Source organism: Podarcis pityusensis, assembly GCF_964106645.2.
Source record: "Podarcis pityusensis genome assembly, chromosome: 4".
NCBI classification, from domain to species: domain Eukaryota; kingdom Metazoa; phylum Chordata; class Lepidosauria; order Squamata; family Lacertidae; genus Podarcis; species Podarcis pityusensis.
Window position 1 is genome coordinate 41098486 of NC_138027.1, and position 20234 is coordinate 41118719.

At 43.9% G+C, this 20234-nt stretch overlaps 1 protein-coding gene across 1 annotated transcript; it reads right to left on the bottom strand.

The window, feature by feature from the left end:
- Window positions 1–294: 294 nt before the first annotated feature.
- Window positions 295–18628, bottom strand: STYXL2 (serine/threonine/tyrosine interacting like 2). The gene is made up of 6 exons (XM_081003662.1): window positions 18451–18628; window positions 14709–14833; window positions 10308–10402; window positions 7932–8163; window positions 4878–5095; window positions 295–4020 (listed from the first exon to the last, which is right to left on the bottom strand). Exons 2-6 carry the CDS (start codon window positions 14813–14815, stop codon window positions 1142–1144), a joined length of 3531 nt encoding a protein of 1176 aa, XP_080859788.1. The 5' UTR covers window positions 14816–14833; window positions 18451–18628; the 3' UTR covers window positions 295–1141.
- Window positions 18629–20234: the final 1606 nt, after the last annotated feature.

Genomic DNA, 20234 nt, shown 5'->3' on the forward strand with positions numbered 1-20234 from the left:
TCTGATACAGAAGGTGGGGCCCAAACCAATGGCTTCAAGTTACAAGAGAGGAGATTCTGACTAAACATCAGGAGAAACCTTCTGACAGTAAAAGCTGTTTGACAGTGGAATGGTCTCCTTCCTGAGGTTGTGGACTCTTCTTCCTTGGAGGTTTTTAAACAGAGGTTGAATGACCAACTGTCATGGACACTTTAGCTGATATTCCTGCATTGCAGGGGATTGGACTACATGACCCTTGGGGTCCCTTTCAACACTACAATTCTATGATTCCATGATCCATAGCAAACAAACAGATGTGAATCTCTTTCCTTTAATGTGCACACACCAATATATATCCTGGATTTACATTTAAAAGGGATAATCACCACTGTAGCATATGTTTTCTAAGGCTGGGCCTGATGTTTTGTTCCAAAGGTAATTTGTTCTATCTAGTGTTGTCTCCTTTATAGCAAACAAAATTAAAACCTTTAAACAAGATCTCCCCATGTGACCAATGATTGATATTTTGCTCAGTTACAAGTTGTCATGGGAACAAACATTACATTTATTCTCTCAGTAGTTTCCCTTCTATTGATACACACAAGAGAAAGAAAAGGCTCTGTGGTTTGGGATTTAGAAGGAAAGGAATAATATAAGTTCAATTGTACTATCCACAAGGGAACAGGGCATATATGCTGTAAGAGCAGCTACATTTTCAAACTAGTGGCAAAGGCTGCTGATTTTGTTCCAATTCTAATCATGATGAGGTGGAAAGGGGGGAAAAACCAAACCCAGAGTGACTCTTCAATGATTGCAGTAAACAGAATCAAATGAATATCTGAAGCAAATTAGCTGAGCCTCTGTTGTTTCTTTTGATTATTATTGTTAATTATGTTTACTGTTTTGTTAAAGAAATTGTCTCAAAAACAATTTGATGCATTTCTGTACACCAATAATTGACTATTGACACAATCCCTTTTTCTTGGGAAGAGCCACTGTCATTAGTATCTTCATCTCAGGTTGAGAATTAAAGATAAGAGAATACCTGTAAGATTAATGCAGTGCTCTGTTCTGGGAAGGGTAATAGGAAATGCAATGGAGGTTGATGAAACAGAGGGGCATTTTAGTCTTGGTTTCTCGTAGGCACTGTGGAAGTTTTCTTTCAAATGGGAGGGGGAGACATGGAGTTGGCATGACTTTGTTCTCTATCACTCCGCTCCTCTCTCCTTCGACGGAGCTTTGCCGTAGTTTCTTCTTGCCGATTTCTCCAGGCAGCAATTATGGCATCATCATCCATTTCTTCCTCCTCCTCCTTGCGCATGCTTTGCCTGTGTCTGAATAACTGCCTTGATGCATAACACTCTTTTCTTTCTTCTACCTTTTCTTCTTTCTCTGCATTCTCCTCAGACTTTGAAAAGCTCTGGGTGAACTTTCTCTTGGCTCCAAACTCAGACGTGTCTGAACTGGACTCCTCTTCGCGCTCTTCCAAGTGATGCAACCTGATCCGGCTCCTGGTGGGTGGTTCAGGGGATTCTGAGCTGCAGGATGGTTCTGGTGTCCTCCTGAAAAAATATGGCTCTGGACTTTCTTCTCTGGAACTTGTCTCACTGAATTTGGACCGTGTAAATGTGCGAGCTGCCTTATCTTCTTGTGCAGAGGCAGAGGAAAATCGCGAGGAGGTTCTCTGCAAGTCATCTTTGCACTGAAAGGTTGAAGAGCGATCAATTTCTTCTCTTTGAGATCTGCAAAAATTATAGCTAGAAGCCTCAGTGTCCACCTCTCTGAATGATGATCTCCTGTATTTTTCTCCACTAGCATCAGAAAAGTCCTGGTATGAGGACTTTTCTTCTGTTTTCAAGCCACTGAGCCACTTACTTACATTCTTTTCTACCTCTGACCTTATAGCACCTGCTCTGGCAAATTGGCCTGAGAAAGAAGATGCTGTGTCACTCCTGTCGTTATGAGTTTCTAAAGGGTACCTAAGGCCACCAATTACATTTTCTGCATAATTTTCTGCCTTCTCATCCTCATCCTCTTCCTTGATCTTCTTCTTCTTAAATAAAGTGCTACGTTTATTGTCACTGATAAGCTTCTCAGTCTGGTAATCTGACATTTTCTCTCTCATCTCGGTTTGCATCTCCCTTTCCTTTCTGTTAAGTTTCTTCAAGTCAACCTCATCAGCAAAGAGGCTGTAAAGAGGCTTGCTTGTTTGTGTCACTTTCCTGCTTGAGCTGGATCCTCCTGTCCTTCCACTCATTGAGGTGTTACAAGACAGCATGGACTGAGTGTCAACATATTGGTTGCCCTGCTGGTGAAATAGTGAGCTAGGTAGTGATAAGCCACTTTGTGCACTAAGCAGAGATGCCTTGTCATCATCAACTGATTTAACACTTGAAGCTAATACCGATGATGGGCGGGACAACATTAGGATCTCATTTTGTTTCTGAGCAATAGTTTCACTAACAACATTGGCAATCCAGTTCTGAATACTGGCTATAGATATAGTGTCTTCTGGGCCAACAGGAAGGTTGGGAACACCTGTAGCTACTGAATGGTTTGACATTGCCCCACTACCACCTCTAGCCTGAGAGAAAGATGAGCGATTGGTCTGCATGCTCAATACTGAGACAGAATCCTGTGCACCATTTATGGAAGCTGTTGATGGCAAAAAGGCCGACAAAGGGATGCTTCCACTCATTGTACTCTCTGCCTCCCAGCTGCAGAGAGACTGACTTTCTTCCAGAACTTTCTTTGAGTGTTCAAGTAACTCCATTCGCCTCTGCTTTCTTCTGGAAGAAGCAGAATCTTCACCTTTAGCAAGCTCCACAATATCATCCTTATTCTCATTGCCTACCTTCTTCTGATGTTTAGCCTTCCAGGCTTGGTAAGCTGTCAGGTTGATATCTGACAAGTTCTTCTCCTCTTCCATAGCCTCTTTGTTTTGTTGGCTGCCATCTTCATCCTTTGATTTCTCAGAGGCCTCTGAGTCTCTTTTGTGAAATCCAAACTGAATTCTCTTGATTTTCCACCTTTCTAAGGCAGTCAGCTTGTCTTTGTTCTTTTGACAGAAATTATAAAATGAGCTAGTATCAGATAATATACTTTCCTCATCCATATCCCTCCCATTTGTTCCATTGTCAGGCCTTGGCTTCTCATGACCACATTTAGTTTTGGAATGATATTTCCGAGAAGCTTCCTTCTCTATCTCCATCATCCTCTCATTCCACATATCCCAGCTGCTTTCTGTAGACATGGAATCTGTACGCCCTCTCCTCATTCTGTTAATGCCACTTGCTTCTAGCTGTTGTTTCAAGATTCTGATCTCTTGGCTACTCACACTTTCTGTTTCACTTACATCATTTACAGAACATGGCCTTTCTCCCATTCTAGAACCTCCTTCTTCCTCCTTGGGAAACAAGTAGCTTTCCATTTGGTACTTTTCATTTTTGGACTGCCACTCTTGGATCATCCGACTCGTATCCGCCTCAGATTCCTCCTGTACCTGAAATGTAAGGTCTGAAGGTTTGCTTTCTCCATCCTTGTTTGAAAGTTCCTTTGCAGGCAAACCTTGCTTCTTCCTCCATTCTTCATAGAGTTGTTCCTCCTCTTCTTCACTGATAAGAGTAGGCTGCTTGGAAACCAAGCTCGATTTTCCCATAGAGGAGGTACTCATTACACTTCCCAGGAGGCTTGTTGTGTCTTCTTCTTCCACCATGATAGAGTGGACTTTGGCTCCCATGATACTCCCAGAATCTTCTCTCCCAGACATCAAGGAAGAGCTTCCAGCTCTGACAACAGAACTCTGGCTACTGGTTGTGTCATCATCAGAATCTTCTTCACCTTCCTCTTCTCGTTCCTCCAATAGCTTTTCATTGAGCTCCCGGAGCTGTTTCAGGAAGCCATCATTGGGATATATGGCGCGCTTCTTGCGTATAGTCATCAAGGCTTCTAAGATTGTCATATGATGAAAGATCATCAGATAAGCAGCTACCAGCACTGCTGAGCGGCTGATTCCCATTTCACTGCTGACCAAGACTTTTCCTAGAAGTAAAATTATATAGGTGGTTAACTACTGCCAGAGGAATACTGGGAACTGTCGTTCAACAGCATCTGGAGGACACTGGATTTGGGAAGTATGTAATAGTCTATTTCTGAAACAGTTTCTGGATCAAATAAATAGTTGGTGGGGGTGGGTGGGTTCTGCCATCATTAGTCTTGATTTAATTTATCATTAATACCTAAACTGGGAACATGGTAAATTAAGTTAAATAAATGATTTATATATTTCGTCACAGACATCTTAAAACATTTTAAGCATAGCAGCAAATGGGGGAATATATGCTGTAATGCATTCTAATCCAAAGCAATTCTTATTGAGCTCAGCCTGGCTTACTCTCAGTTAAGTGACACCAGTGTTGGTACCATGGTTCCCACCACACAGGCCACTCCTGCATCTTCCCCAAATTTATATTCGCTAATGTTGATAAACCACTGGGGTGAAGCTTGGTGCAAATCCATAGAAGAACAATGATGCTCCAAAACTTGGGAAGAATTTGCCCCTCACCATATTAAACATATTTTCCATTATTATATGTGTATAAATTATAAAGGTGGTACCCATATTCAGAGGAGAAACTTTAAAATGGACTTAAGTTAGTCATGTCTGTTGCTTTCAATGAGTCCACTCTGAGATTACTTAGTTGGCTTCAACCCAATGTACTTATTTATTTTCATCTTCCTAAATGGTTAACATTGCCATGGTAGAAACATTAAAAACACAGTCTGAAGAGCAGAAGGAACTTCATTAGTGTGTATGAGTGGCCCTAATACCTACTTCTCAAATGATAATGAACCAACAGAAGCTGAAAATGAGAAGTTGTGCAGTTTGCCCTACATACCTCTGTAGGTTAGTAGAGCTTCATCAAGGAACTCTGCAGCCTCACGGAAATGTTTAGAGATGTCCATATCTGGGAAATCATCCACCTCAATGCCTAAATACTGGATGTTCATGCCATTGTAGAAGTCTGGCCCTGTATACACACCAGTGCCATGAGCAGCATTAAGCACATGAGTGATTCCTAGTCTCTTTAGGCGACCTTTATTCACTGCAACACTCCTTCAAGACAAAGGAAGAGAGGTTAGATTCTGTCTACTTTCTTGAGTATTTGAAAACTAGCCTAAGGCCTGCAATAGAAAAACGGGTTGAGTTGATGAGGAACTCTGCAAGTTTGTGCAGACTGGCAATATGAATGATCTACCCCACAGGTGATTAAAATAGTATTGTAAGTGCGAGCATGTTCACAACATGTGTTAACTATCTGGTCGAACACAAAAGGTTACAATGTCCACATTTTCATGCAGTGCTAAAACAAACCATTGCTCAGTGCAAACATCAGGGCTGTCTTATCCATAGGCACTAGGGGTGCAGGGCACCAGGCTCTCAGGGAGCCAGGATGAGAGTCTGGGGCCCGAGAGTTGAGTCCAGCGAAGAGCCCGCCCATCAGCTGGAGTGCCACAGTGGGCTCTTCTGCTGTGGGTGGCTCTGCGCCACGAGTTCAGGGGCGATCGAGCCAGCGAGATGCTGAGGCGGCTGCCCAGCTCTGCCCTCTTGCGAGCCTGGGACTGGCCAACCGTGGGGGGGGGGGTGCCGGGCGGATCTTTGCACCCTGGTGCCACATATGCTTAAGACAGCCCTGGCAAACATGCTGGCTGCCAGGAAGGAAACTGCACTAACTTAGCTCTTTCCTGGTCCGTTTAGGTTAGTGCAGCACAGTAGTTAATCACTGTTTGTTCTCCAGTTCCACAATCATGGTTAAATGCTCTCATCTTTAACCATGATCCCAAGGTTTGTTTTTGGCCATAGATCGTAGTAGAAGACTAGAGAGTTTAACCATGATCCCAAGTTTGGATGGTATGCTAAGCAAAACCTTGACTTAGCTGCCATGCCATGTGGAGTTGGCATGAGCTCCCCTTTGGGAGCCAGCATGATTGTGCAGTGCCAGTTATACTTTGGCTTACAGTGACATGTGCACCAGGCCAACATGACAAATCTCTGGAAGTCTCATAACGGTGTTTTATATTAGGGAGATTTATACCTCACCTTTCTAGTGTAGCCACATTACTCTGGGTGGCTAACAACACATTTAAAGAACACTTACGAAATCAATTAAAGAAACATCAGCGATACAATAATAAAACAAAGAGCCAGGAGGAGGATATAAAACCAGCTAAAAAAGGGCCAGTCTGCTAAAAGTTTATTAGCATGGCAGATCAAATACCTGCCTGAATAATAATGTCATAACCAGGCAATGGATAGTCAAGAGAAAGGGAAATAAACAGACCTCTTGAGGAAGGAAGTTACAAAATTTAGGTGGGATCACTATAGCAGCCATCGCCAATGTTTCACCAAGCCACGCCCCCACCATTGATTGGTCATACAGGAGAGCCTCCCTTGCTGACTGTAATAAGTGGCCATGCTCATTTGGAGTGAGATTGCCTTCTGGGTAGCTGAGCCACCAACCAGTTAGGGTATTTAGAAAGTTGCTGCACTTCATCACTGGGGTCATAAATGCCCCACTGATAAAATGTTTGCTATTGTTGCCCTGGGCATTGTGGCAAATGCAGGGAGCAAATCATCTGCAAGGCACATAAATGATTCTCCCAGTGCAACACCATCAAGATATCTCATAAGGCCTTCGTTCCAATATGTACTGGGATTTTGAAATAACTGGGTTAAGGAAATATGATGGCTGCAAATGTTAAAAGACTCATATACCAAATTGTGTCATAATCACTGTGATTTGACATTTGGAAACTGTGACAAGCAACCATTGGGGGAAAAGCTTTTTTTATGAACAAAAATGGCTCAGAAATTAGAAGACCTTATTTATAATTCATGCTCTTTTGTTTAAAACAGCATTGACAGCAGCTGTTATTTGTACATTGGCTGGTCTTCTTCTTAAAGCAGGCTTTATTCATACCATGAATCAGAGAGAATCAGGGCATGGCAAGTGGAGGCTGGAACTACATAATGGTCAACACCTTTCGACCTCTGAAAGTAATGGCTGTGCATTTCCCTCTGGCATCGTTTAATAATGCAAAATGCATGGTGTGATGCCATCACGTTATAATTTTTTCCACCCCCGCAAATGGCAGCCAATTAGGTGGAAAAAGGAAGTGAAAAGTCATAATGCCATGTTACAAGTTCTGCATAACTAAATGTTATGAAGGTGATAGAAGGAAGAGACATCAGATTGCCTGTTTCAGTGGCAGCTGCACCTTGGCTGCAAAGTACAATTCTGGCCTGATGGAGGGAAAGGAATCTTCACTTGTCCAATTTAAACTTTCAGATTCCAACAATTATGTGAGATGCCAATTCCCCAATGCAATAGAAACAGCATCAACTAGTTGACTAAGAAACTGACTTCCCTCATTAATTTGGTTTAGGGGTTTTTGATCTCCCACCACTGGTGTATGTACAATCTCCTTGACTGCATTCAAATCAAGAATGCATTGTGTCACTAACAGGAATGCAGGCAGGAGATCAGGCTATAATATTCACCCTATACAGTGGAACCTCGTGTTATGGATGGGATCCATTCTGGAGGCCCATTCATAACACGGAACTGACGTAAGCTGAAGCGCTGCGTCGGCACACACGCACAACGCTATTTAGCTCTTCTGCGCATGCGGCAAAACCCAGAAGTAACCCGTTCTGGTACTTCCAGGTTGCCGCGTGACACAAGACGAAAACACACAACCTGCAGCAGACGCAACATGAGGTATGTCTGTAACAGTTTCTGCCATTATAGTGGTATTCTTTACATAAGTTTATCTTGGGATGGGACACTTGAAAGATTTTGATTTTTCACCTAGGATTATTTATCTTCTTCTCCAATAAAGTGCGGGAAGTCCAACTCTAGGAATGATAGAGAAACAGTCTTCCTACTCACTTTTCTGCTATGAAGACATTTGGCCAGACTTCATCAACGGCATCCTTTGGAGACTCAAGACGGTCTTTCACAAGTGCCCTCTGCAAATCCATGACACATGGTGTGTTGAACAAGCTGGTATCATCTATCTTTTCCTTAACCCGATTGTACAAGTCTTCCACCAGTAGCTGCTCTGCAGATTCTAGCATCCCTGGGCACCCAGAATCTGCTTTCACCTCCTTTGTCTTCAGCTCTGGAATGAAACAACACTTACATTTTCAAAATAGCACCTGTTTACCTTTGACAATGGTAAAGCAGCTTAGTCATGCTGGCCACATGACCCGGAAGCTGTACGCCAGCTCCCTCGGCCTGCGGTGAGATGAGCACCGCAACCCCAGAGTCATCCGCAACTGGACCTAATGGTCAGGGGTCCCCTTTACCTTTACCTTTGACACGCTTCTCAATGAGTGTTCAACAAAGGGCAGATTCACACCACTCATTTAAAGCACATTCAGTGCACATTTAAAGCATGTGGCTCCTCCCAAAGAATCCTGGGAACTGTCATTTGTTTGGGGTGCTGGGAATTGTACCTCTATGAGGGTGAAGCTACAGTTCTTAGGATTCTCTGGTGGAAAGCCATATGCTTTAAATGTGCATTGAATGTGCTTTAAAGGCATGGTATGGATCTTCTCAAAGTGCCTGGGCCCTTGATCTGAGCTATGTGCACATCAATGCTCAAGCTATAATCTTGATGGACTATTGAATATTGAAATCATATTGATGGGATCTTGGTAAGCCTAAGCCTTGTGATCTTCATTTGAGACCTTTCTCCAGATTTCCCCACCTAATGAAGTGAGACAAGGAAAGGGATTTTCAGTGACTTTCCCTCCTGTATGGAATGCCTTTCCACAAAAGGCTCACCTGATGCCATGCTATGGTGTTTTAGGTACCAGCTGGATATATTTTTTGTTCTATCGGACCTTTTAATTATAATGGAGACACCTGTGCTTTTAGAACTTTTCACCAAGTTATTCCCTTTGCTGGTTTCACATTGTTTTAGCTGCCGCACTGGTGTTTATTTATATATTCATCACTGGTTTTAGTGCCATGCAAATGTTGAACTTTAGTTTGTATTTTTAATAGTCCGTAAACTGCCCATAGAACTCAGTCACATGGGTATACAGATGTTATAGAACAAATAAAATACTGTATCATAGCATTCTGCTGTATTATAGTATTTCAATATAGAGTTAAGTAGAATCTCATTCCAATAATGAATGGAAGGCAGAAAGTAGCCTGGCTAGCTTTTAGGGCAAACACTTCATCTACAGTTGCAGAGTGCACTGTGATGCACCACCACTGAATTCAAAAGAAAAACCCCTAGAGTCTTGTTTAGCAAAATGTAAAAGAGAGACATATCAAGAGGGGTTGTTTGGTACTAGAGCAGCTTTCATACAAGGCCATTTAGCCTTGTTAAGGCACTTCATTATAACAATGAGTAGAATTCACTGAATAGAATTTAAATGGTAAATTCATGTGCTACTTAGTATAGCATTAAATATCCAACAATACCCAACCCCATGGCCAGGGTTCTTCTACAATATTTAACTTGGAAGTAAGGGCTGTTCAGCAAAGGTCCTCAGCAACTGTACTCAGAAGGTTTATCCTTGCGTCTTTTGCCTCTGATTGCTTCTTGTTCAGTTTGGCAGTAGAATTACTAATACATTGCCTCTTCACTAGCTGGCTCCTATAACCCATGGTAGGAAGCTTTAAATATTGATCTCTATTCATTATTCTTTTTGTATTAGAGGGAACCAGTAATTAAAGCCCTCTCTCCCCAGTTGAATGGGAGTTGATGAATTAAGGGGCAATTGCCCTGCTAAATAGGAAGCATTTAGAGGCAAAGGTGAAGAAACCTTCTAATTCAAGGTACAGTAGCCCAGCGAAGCTTCAGTGACACTTTGCCAGTTCACACGCTAGATAGGCTGGAATGGCAAATGTTTTAAATTAAACAATGCTACCCAAAATATATTAATAAAGATATGAGAACAATACAGGAAAACACAGGAATGGAATAGTGATCAGTATTGATATCTGTGATTGAGTCCCTGTCAGGGAAGAAGGCGTGGTAATGATGATGATGATGATAAAGATGATGTCATATGGAATCTCTGTAAAAAGGACAGCAATTAAAAAATACACTGTGATTATGGAAGTAACCTTAATCAGCATAGGTTCTATAAATGGTCTCCAGATATTATAAGATAATTTAGTTGAGAGGGAGGGACCAGAAATCATCTAGTTTATTCCTCTATTCAAAAGTGAGGGCCCCTACTCACCAGCCTCCCCTTACTCATAAACTCATTGTCTTCATTGCTTTTTCTTTCTGCCTCCTACCTTCGTTGATGATCTGTTTAGCAGCCACAGCAGATGACAGATGGATGGGCTCCATGAAGATGCTCTCAGTGTCTGTATCCGATAACACCGAATATCTGTTAATAAATGACAACGATGTGAGGCAAGCTTCTACAAGTTGTTTGACTCACCTTTGACAGCCTCCACAACTATTTCAAAACAGAGCAGCCTGAGGGTGCGGGGAGACTGTACAGCAGAACAGGAAGGGGGTGACACTGGGAGATAGCCCATGTTTGCATACAAACAAGCAATTTAAAAAATGTCAAAACAAGTTTAAATTTCCCCATAATGCTTCTTTTATTATTAATTCTCATCAATGTGTTCCTCCTTCCCAAAAGTGCAGAATTAAAATACTATAACATAAAATTCATCTACAGAAAACGCTACATTTCCCTTTGTTGTATGTTGATTTTACCATATGGAGGCACATTTGTAAACTGGAGTAATCTGTGGGGGAAAAGCATTTCCCAGCAAAAACAAAAAAATGTTTGTATAAACTAATCTACTGTCTCCCATTCCCTATTCCAAAATGAAGAGCAAGAATGCTCTCATAGTAAATACTGTAGTGATACACAGATTTTGTAATATAATGCTTGTAACATTCTTTGATGTACAGTGGTACCTCGGGTTAAGTACTTAATTCGTTCTGGAGGTCCGTACTTAACCTGAAACTGTTCTTAACGTGAAGCACCGCTTTAGTTAATGAGGCCTCCTGCTGCTGCCGCACCGCCGGAGCACGATTTCTGTTCTCATCCTGAAGCAAAGTTCTTAACCTGAAGCACTATTTCTGGGTTAGCGGAGTCTGTAACCTGAAGCGCATGTAACCTGAGGTACCACTGTACAGTAATGCGGGTGGGGATGAGGAACTTGTTGAACCCGGTATCAGCTCAAAGGCAGCTCAGAGGCAAACGATGACCTGCTGTCTCCCTTTGACTCTGGGGTTTATCAGCCCACATCTCTCCCCTGGAGATAAAGGGGAGCACAGAGCAAGGATCAATGACCAAGCATTAGGCCACGAATCCCCCTGCCCTCTAGTGACACTCTAGTTACCACTGTGGTAAAGTTACGGAGTCCTGTGTCTCTTTTTACAGACGAGGAAGATGTTTCCTTTTCATCCACTAGAGGGTGGATGATAGTCCAGATGTCTCAGACTGTTGTAAACAGAGGGTTGCCTGACAGCTGCATTAATCAAAATTGGTCTCCATAGCAACTGACCATGAAACGTTATATGGGCAGCCAGCTTCCCAAGGCAGTGGCAGTGGAGAAGGCCGGGAGAAGCCTGTGATGTCTAGGGGTCAAGTGTACAAAGCACTAGAGAGCTGGGGCTTTAGCTAATGCATATTAAGCTGGAGGGACTGGCTGAGGAAAGAGCAGGAATGGAGCTCTGGTGTTTATGTAGCAAGTGTGAGCATTGCCCTTTCATTGCCTCTGTCAAAGGTAAACAAAGTTTTTGCCCCCCCCCCCCTTCAGCCCTTTTAAAGTTAAGGCTGCCATTTTGCCTAGAAATCGATTACTTAGGGCAGAATTCAACTCATACATCCCAGCAGCAGAAGCCAACAATAGGACTTCAGTTTGTACAACAGGGTTCCCCCCTCTCCTTCTTCTGTGTCCCCCAAAATTGGCTAGGAATGGTCAAGAGAACCCCCAGAACAGCACCTGATTGTTCCATCTGGCAAGCTATAAAGCTTGCCCTGGCAGAACAATCAACATAGTGCAATGTTGAATTTCACCCTTAAAATCTAGACACACCATCCTCTACAATACACCCTGCAGCACAAAGATGCTTTTTCCTTTATAGCACCAGAGGATGTCAGTTTGAGTTACGCCTCCTCAACTTAAACGAAGATCTGTAATTAAGGGTCTGCAAGGTGTTGTTCTGCCAGCATTACAAGCAAACATACAAGTAGCACTCATACTTTTAAGAGATCCCTTGCCTTCTTGAGTATGCTGAAACTGAAGCAGAGACAATGTTTTGCCCCATTGATAGTGCTACTTTCAAAGTCACCTGTTTGAGGTGTTGATGCAGAAAATCCAATTAGCTTTCTGCTTATGGATGTGTGAAGGAAGCCACCAAGCGGTCGTTCTGCAATGATCAAGCCGGTCGGCACTGATGGGAGTTGTAGACCAAAACATCTGAAGGGCACCAGGTTGGAAAAGGTTGTTCTACAAGCTAAGGATATGAAAACTATCTCTGGCAAATTCCTTTTTTGACATGCCATTTGTAGAAAGCATGAAACCTTTAATGGCTGTGTATCTTTAAAGCACATCAAAGCACATTCTGGGCACTGTGGTCCACCCCTCACAGAGTAACAATTCCCAGAAACCCTTATCAAACTAGTGCCCAGAATTTTTGGAAGGAAAGAATGTGGCTCAAATGAGCTTTAAAGGTATGGTGTACACAGCCAGTGGCAGGGAAAATGTGGCAACTCTAAGAACAGGAGTTTTGGGTTTGGAAGCTCTGTTGTACTAGAGCAAGTGAGGAAACAAACAGAGAGCCCTTCCATCTCTATTGAGGACTGCTGGATCCATAGTGAAGAACAACAGGCTGGTATAAAAAGCCTCTCTCTGCCAACAACAAGAAAAATGTTAGTTAAAAGCATTTTGAGTTGCTTAAACCATGAATTCCTCCAATATTTTACAGGAGGAAAAATAAAACACCTGTTGAAAATGTTGAAAATCAGGCACAATAATTTAGGGAATATATAGCCCTTCAGATGTTATGGGACTCTCCTCCCATCAGCGTCAGTCATCATAATCAATGGTCAGGACTGATGGAAGTTGTAATCCAGCAACAGCTGGAAGACCAAACTTTCCCCGTCCCTGATTTAGGCATATTTAACTGGCTGAGAGTAAATTCCATTGAAAACAACAATCTGAGTAGATATGAATAGAATTTAACTGTTAAGTTGTTTAATCACAAAATAGATTTGTGTGTCTCTAAGAGAGTGAGTGGTCTTTCCCCCTTTTGCTCCTCCCCAAAGAATAATCTAGCAGCATGGTAAAGAGAAAGCACAGATCACCCCAATAACATCTAGAGCCAAAGTGACTGCCCTCGCGTACATATTCAAAACACTATGGGACTTTTTTTAAAAGCAACTGCAAGTAAGTTTAGGGCATATTAACAATGTACATGCAAATGAGCCATATGCAAAGAAAAAACTGAACTTGGCCAAGTGTATCTAAGCTGCAGGAAAGACAGATGGTTTGGCTAGCAGCACTCAGTCTCATCATCAGCCATGGGAACAGAAACAGATAAAAGAAAAAATGAATCAGCCTACAGAGCCTGATTTATCCTTTAATATCCCTACGGAATGGAACTAAGAACACGCCAGAAAACAGGAGCCCCTTTTACATGTTCAGTGAATGCATGGGGTGAGGGTTACTTGTGACTACGTCTTTAAGTGTAACAAATGTTCATTAATAGGCTCTACTGAGACACTCATATAGCCTGGACCATGCTTTTGCTCACTGCCTCCTTCCTTCCTTTCTCAGAGACTAAAAAGTTCCAAATGCTGCAACCTTTCCATCTAGAGGACTCGCTCAAATTCCCTTGACCGCTTTGGTTGCTCTTTCCTGAACCTTTGATGGCTCTACAATATTCTTTTTGAGGTGAGGCGACCAGAACGGCACACAGTATTTCAAGTGCGGACATGCCGTAGCTCTGCAAAACAGCATTATGGTATCAACAGCTGTATTTTTAATTCCTTTCTTAATGAATGATCCCTAGCAAGGAATTCACTCTCCCCCTCTCCCCCCCGCCGCACCAACAGTTGCCACACACTGGGTCGAAATCTACTGAGCGATGCCTTTGAATGAGAAAAAGGCAAGATCACACAGGTTTGGGGCATTGAAAAAGGCTCTCTCTTGGAGACTAAAACATGTTTGATAAAGAAAACCTCAAAAATAGATAGGGGCTGACTATTGCTTTCTAACTGGAATTACTGGGTGTGCCTCTATGCAAGACCCAGAAATCCTGCTTCACATAAGATTCCAAATTTGTACAATCAACTGAATCAAACGCTTGAATCCAAACAAATCAAAGAACTGTGAAAAGACTGATGCAAATGATGGCAGCTTGGGTGGGCTCTGTTTCCTCTGTGCTGCCTCACTTAACTTTGATAATGCTTTCCCCCAATAACACTTGAATTTGTGGAAAACCTCAGTTGACCCAATTAGATTAGCTAAATAATGCATGAGCTCTCCACCCTGGCTTCTAAAAGAAATTAGAAAGAACCCTTTAAATTCTGCCTTGCTCAGGGTTTGGATAATGCACAGGGTTAGCGTAAGGTAATTTTAAAAAAGGAAGGGGGAAGGCTAGAAAATGGCTGGCGTTTGTTCCGTGTGATCAGAGGGATATAGAGGCCTACTTGGCAAAAGACTCACCGGCCAGGAGAGGGACTGCGAAGATAGTGGGCCTGCACGGCTTTCACATCAGGGTCTTCTCCATCGGGCACCACCTGCTCACCATCTGAATCCATACCACTTGCCATAGTTGCTGTGGGAAGACGCTGGAATTGGGGAGGGTGGGATTAGGAGGATCAGAACGTACCAAAAGGCAGAGGCACATCAAGCAAACCCATCTGCCAAGCTACAAAAAGCAGATCGGTGTGGTTCAGAAAGGGGGTTTGTGTGTTACTGAGAACGTGAAGTATGAGAGGTTTCCTTTCCACGACGAACCACCCCAAGCAATTGAGATCAAACATTTGATTCCACACAACTTTAAACCCCAGGCCTCTCTTCCAAAGAGATGTTTGCCATAAAGCAATACCACCCACTGGAAAGAAGGCAAGAAGCTTTGGAAGCACTATATTAATAGAAGTTAGAGAAACTGTTAACATACCCTCCAACATTTCTCTGATGAAAATGGGGATGTCCCAATCCAGAATGATAATTTTTCTATATGTACCCCAGACATCTTACGGGGTTGCCCCACCCACTCTGGGCAGCTTCCAACATATATAAAAACATAACGAAACAGCAAACATTAAAGAAAACTTCCCTATACAGTCATACTTTGGGTTGAAGTTGCTTCAGGTTGCTTCGCTCTGTGGCGACCCGGAAGTAACAGAACGCGTTACTTCCGGGTTTTGCCACTCACGCATGTGCAGACGCTCAAAATGATGTCACGCACATGTGTGGAAGCAGCGAATCGTGACCCGTGCAAGCGCAGACGCGGGTTGCGTTCGCTTCAGGATGCGAATGGGGCTCTGGAACGGATCCCGTTCACATCCAGAGGTACCACTGTACAGGAGTGCCTTCGGACAGCTCAGGGGTCGGATAACTCCATACCCTCCAACATTTCTCCAATGAAAATAGAGACATCTTAAGGAAATGTGAGACATTCCAGGACCAAATCAGCATCTGGGATGGCTTCTCTAAATCAGGTACGTCCCTGGAAAATAGGGACATTTGGAAGGTCTGTGTTAATATCCCTGGGCTCACAGTCCCCAGCAGTCTGCCTGCCTCCACCCCACTTGGCAAAACTGAGCTGGCTGCCTCTCGGGGGAGAGCAATCCAGGGCCATGTGGGTCCAAAGATATACACAGGTCCAATACACACACAGAGGGGTAAGTGAGGGCCATCACATCCAGCCCTAAACCAATGGTCCCTGATTAGTGGAATAGGCATATGCATTAAAAGTGCCTTCTAAAAGCAAAATCCTTTTGCTTTTTTTTTTTAAAGTGTGAATGTTCACATAGGTAATAGCTATAATAATAATAATAATAATAATAATAATAATAATAAATTTTATTTATATCCCGCCCTCCCCAGCCAAAGCCAGGCTCAGGGCGGCTAACAACAAACAAATAATCAAACAATCAAATAATCCAACATTCTAAAACATTTCATTATAAAAATTAATTAAAATCAAATTAATGGCAACCGTTAAGCAAAGTTCTGTGCAGGTTGCCAGAGGAGGGAGTCAGGCTGGGCCCTGACCAAAGGCCTGGTGGAACAACTCTGTCTTGCAGGCCTTGTGGAAAGATGTCAGGTCCCGCAGGGCCCTTGTCTCTTGTGACAGAGCGTTCCACCAGATTGGAGCCGCAGCCGAGAAAGCCCTGGCTCTAGTTGAGGCCAGCCTAACCTCTCTGAGGCCTGGGACCTTCAGGATGTTTTTATTTGCAGACCGTAGGTTCCTCTGTGGGGCATACCAGGAGAGGCGGTCCCGTAGGTACGAGGGTCCTAGGCCGTATAGGGCTTTAAAGGTTAAAACCAGCACCTTAAACCTGATCCTGTACTCCACCAGGAGCCAGTGCAGCTGGTATAGTACCGGATGAATGTGATCTCGCAGCGAAGACCCCATAAGGAGTCTCGCCGCGGCATTCTGCACCCGCTGGAGTTTCTGGGTCAGTCTCAAGGGCAGCCCCACGTAGAGCGAGTTACAATAATCCAGTCTGGAGGTGACCGTCGCGTGGATCACAGTGGCTAGGTCAGGGCGAGAGAGATAAGGGGCCAACTGCTTAGCTTGGCGGAGATGAAAAAATGCCGCCTTTGTTATAGCTGTAATCTGCGCCTCCATAGAGAGGGAGGTATCGAAGATTACACCCAAACTCTTAACGGACGGTGCTGGCACTAATTGCACCCCCGCAAGAGATGGGAGTTGCCCCCCCCAATCCCATATCGTCCCGTCCCAGCCAGAGGACCTCTGTCTTCGAAGGATTTAACTTCAACCGGCTTCCACGTAACCATCCAGCCACAGCTTCCAAACATCTGGTCAGTGTGTCTGGGGCCGAGTCAGGATGGCCATCCATCAACAGATAGAGTTGGGTGTCATCGGCATACTGATGGCAACCCAGCCCAAAACTCCGGACAAGCTGGGCGAGGGGGCGCATAAAGATGTTAAAAAGCATCGGGGAGAGTATCGCACCCTGAGGCACTCCACACACCAAGGAGTGGCGGGATGACAATTCACCCCCAAGCGCCACCCTCTGTCCCCGACCAGAGAGAAACGAGCGCAGTCATTGAAGGACTGTGCCCTGGATCCGCACGTCGACAAGGCGGTGGTCCAGGAGTTCGTGATCAACCATGTCGAAGGCTGCTGACAGGTCTAGAAGAATCAGCAGCCCCGACCCGCCTCGATCCAGCTGCCTGCGGAGATCATCTGTTAGGGCGACCAGAGCCGTCTCGGTCCCATGACCAGCGCGGAAGCCAGACTGGAATGGATCCAGAGCCGATGTTTCATCCAGAAACCTACCAAGCTGTTCAGCAACCGCTCTCTCAATCACCTTACCCAGGAATGGAAGATTCGAAACCGGGCGGTAATTGGATAGATCTAAGGGATCTAATGATGTTTTCTTTAAGAGCGGGCGCACCACTGCCTCCTTCAATTCCCCTGGAAATATCCCGGTGCCAAGGGACAAATTGATGATATCCCCCAGGGGGGCCCGCACCTCGTCTGGACACGCTCTAATCAGCCAAGACGGGCACGGGTCAAGGGGACAGGTGGTGGGCTTTCCAGCTCGGAGAAGGCTGTCCACATCGGCTGGGGATATCCGATCAAAGTGGTCCAATACTGGACCCGAGGACAGTCGAGGGGCCTCCAGTTCCTTTATTGTATCCAAGTATAAAGTATAAAATCCAAGTATGAAGTATAAAAATAAATCACAATAAATGCTCTTAACAGTGCAGCCCTATGTCTACTCAGAAGTAACTCCGGTTTAGTTTAGTGGGACTCTCCCCCAACTAAGATTGCAGCTCAGAATAAAGTAGGGCTAGAGGTTTTTTTTAATTATTTCGCAATTCAATTTTCTGAGTGGACCTATAAGCCTTACCACCGCACTTTGTCCCCCACCCCACAGCAATCTGAAATGGCACCCCTGGGATCCTGCTCTTGGGTTGTTAGGACGGAGTCTAGAGAGGCAGCACTTGTTTACTGAGGCTTCTCCATACAGGGGAGATGTGTGATAAATGTGCAACAAAAATACCTGCTCCATTTCAGGCCGCGAGGGAAGATGCCTCTTCCCTTACACAGTCCCCTTTCTCGCCCCCCTTGCAGCTTGTCTCAGATGTCAGGAATGCAGCTAGGCCTCCGCAGGCAGGGTGGCGGTGGCAGTTGTTGACACCACACAATGACCCAGCAAGACCAAACGAAGCAAGAAGCTATGAAAGCCCCACAGCAACTTACCGGTTCTGCTGGGAGGGTACGTCTCCTGACAGTTTAATGTTCCTTGTTAGCAGTAAAGTGAAGCACCCAGTCAAAAAAAGAGCAGGGAATTAGACCGCCGGGATCACAGTCAGGACAAGGGCCGCTGCCCTCCTTCCCTCGCTGTGATTTCTTCCCAAAGGGGCAGGACAACTGTCAGCCTCAAATTTTATCAGCCTTCTAATAATAGCACTTCCAGGCACTGGCTGTCAGGTTGGCGAGAGAGAAGTGCAGTGCCTGCCTGGGCTTTTTAACTCTATCCCCACCCATTGAGGGACCTCACTTGGCTGGGGAATAGGCCAAATATATGAAGGGCAATCATGCTATTTGTTTTTATTGGGCGCCTAAGCCGTGTCTGTTCAGAGGTCAGAAAGGAAGCTTCCTCCCTGCCTCAGAATTTTAGTTAGTGCTTGTCATCCCGTTTCCCCATCCCTTTCTCCCTTTTGGACAAATTTGCCCCAGGGATCTTCCCCAGAGGGAATCAATTGCTGCATGATAAGAAGGAGTCTGACACCGAGATCAGGCAAAACCAAATGTTTATTATCAAAACAGCGCTGCATGTGCAACTCCCCAGCTTGTCCTGTAAAGAGGGAGGCCCCCATAAAGTACATTAAAGGTACTTTATACCCTATAGTCAGTCCGAATTTCCCTCCTACATTCTCCTGTTGGTTAGGAGACTGCAGTTTACAGACTTCCCGGGCTGCCTATTTCTTATTTCCCCCTTGATATGTACACCCTCCATTACATACATCCCATGATCATACTGATTAGCTGTAGCTCCACCAGGGGTGGTTTGACCAAAATAGCCCTTTTCAGCATGCTCAATAGTTTTCTAACTGTTCTCCATTTTTCCTCATGATTCCAAGTCACCCAGAAACCTTCCTAGTACCTTATAAGGCATTATCTTTTGGCTACTCTCAGTGATTTCTTAACCTGACTTATTACCACGAGTTTCCTCTTTCTTTGCAATGCAGTCAGTTACAACAGCAAGGCATAGTCATTTCTGCTAAGCTTTTCCTACCCATTCCTACCCATTTCCTACCCATTCCTACCCACACCCCTTGCCCTAGGTGCCACATTAGTGGGTGGGGGCAACAGAGAGAGACAGAAATAGGATGGGAACACCAGATTTACTAGGCTACCCTACTGGGTTGGTACTGGAACATGTCACTTTCCTTATCTCAAAAGTACAGTCTTAGATGAATGAGATAACCAACTAAGACTAAAGGACTATGACACATTAAAACATATTGGTGTAAGTTGGCTGCAATATCATCAACTCAATGGAATTTTTAAACAAGATAAAATGGAAAATGGGTTTGACAAGATAATTTTTGAACTAGATAAAGTACTCCTCTCTAATAATTAAAAATCTGTCTAAAATGTATAAATTATTATTATATTGGCACCTAAAAGATGAAGAAGTCAAAGATGTAATGGTAAATGGGTGCAGGAACTCCAAACCTGCCTAAATTTTGTAACCTGAATTTTCTGTATGGATAGAATCTTACCTAAAAATAAAGGCAGTTTGGAAGTGCCCTCAGTTTCAAACAATGAACACAAAAATACTCCATACCCGGAATTTTCTAATAGTTGTGATGTCTTGTGTGTACACAGAATGTGTTCCAAACTTACGCCAAAGTTCAACTTTCTATGTATTGTGAAAGGGACACATTTCTGGTACTCTTGTATGTGAGTGAAGCAGAAATATATGATAGCAACAACAGAGTGATCTCTCAAGGGTTTGTGAGAGATAACACAACCCT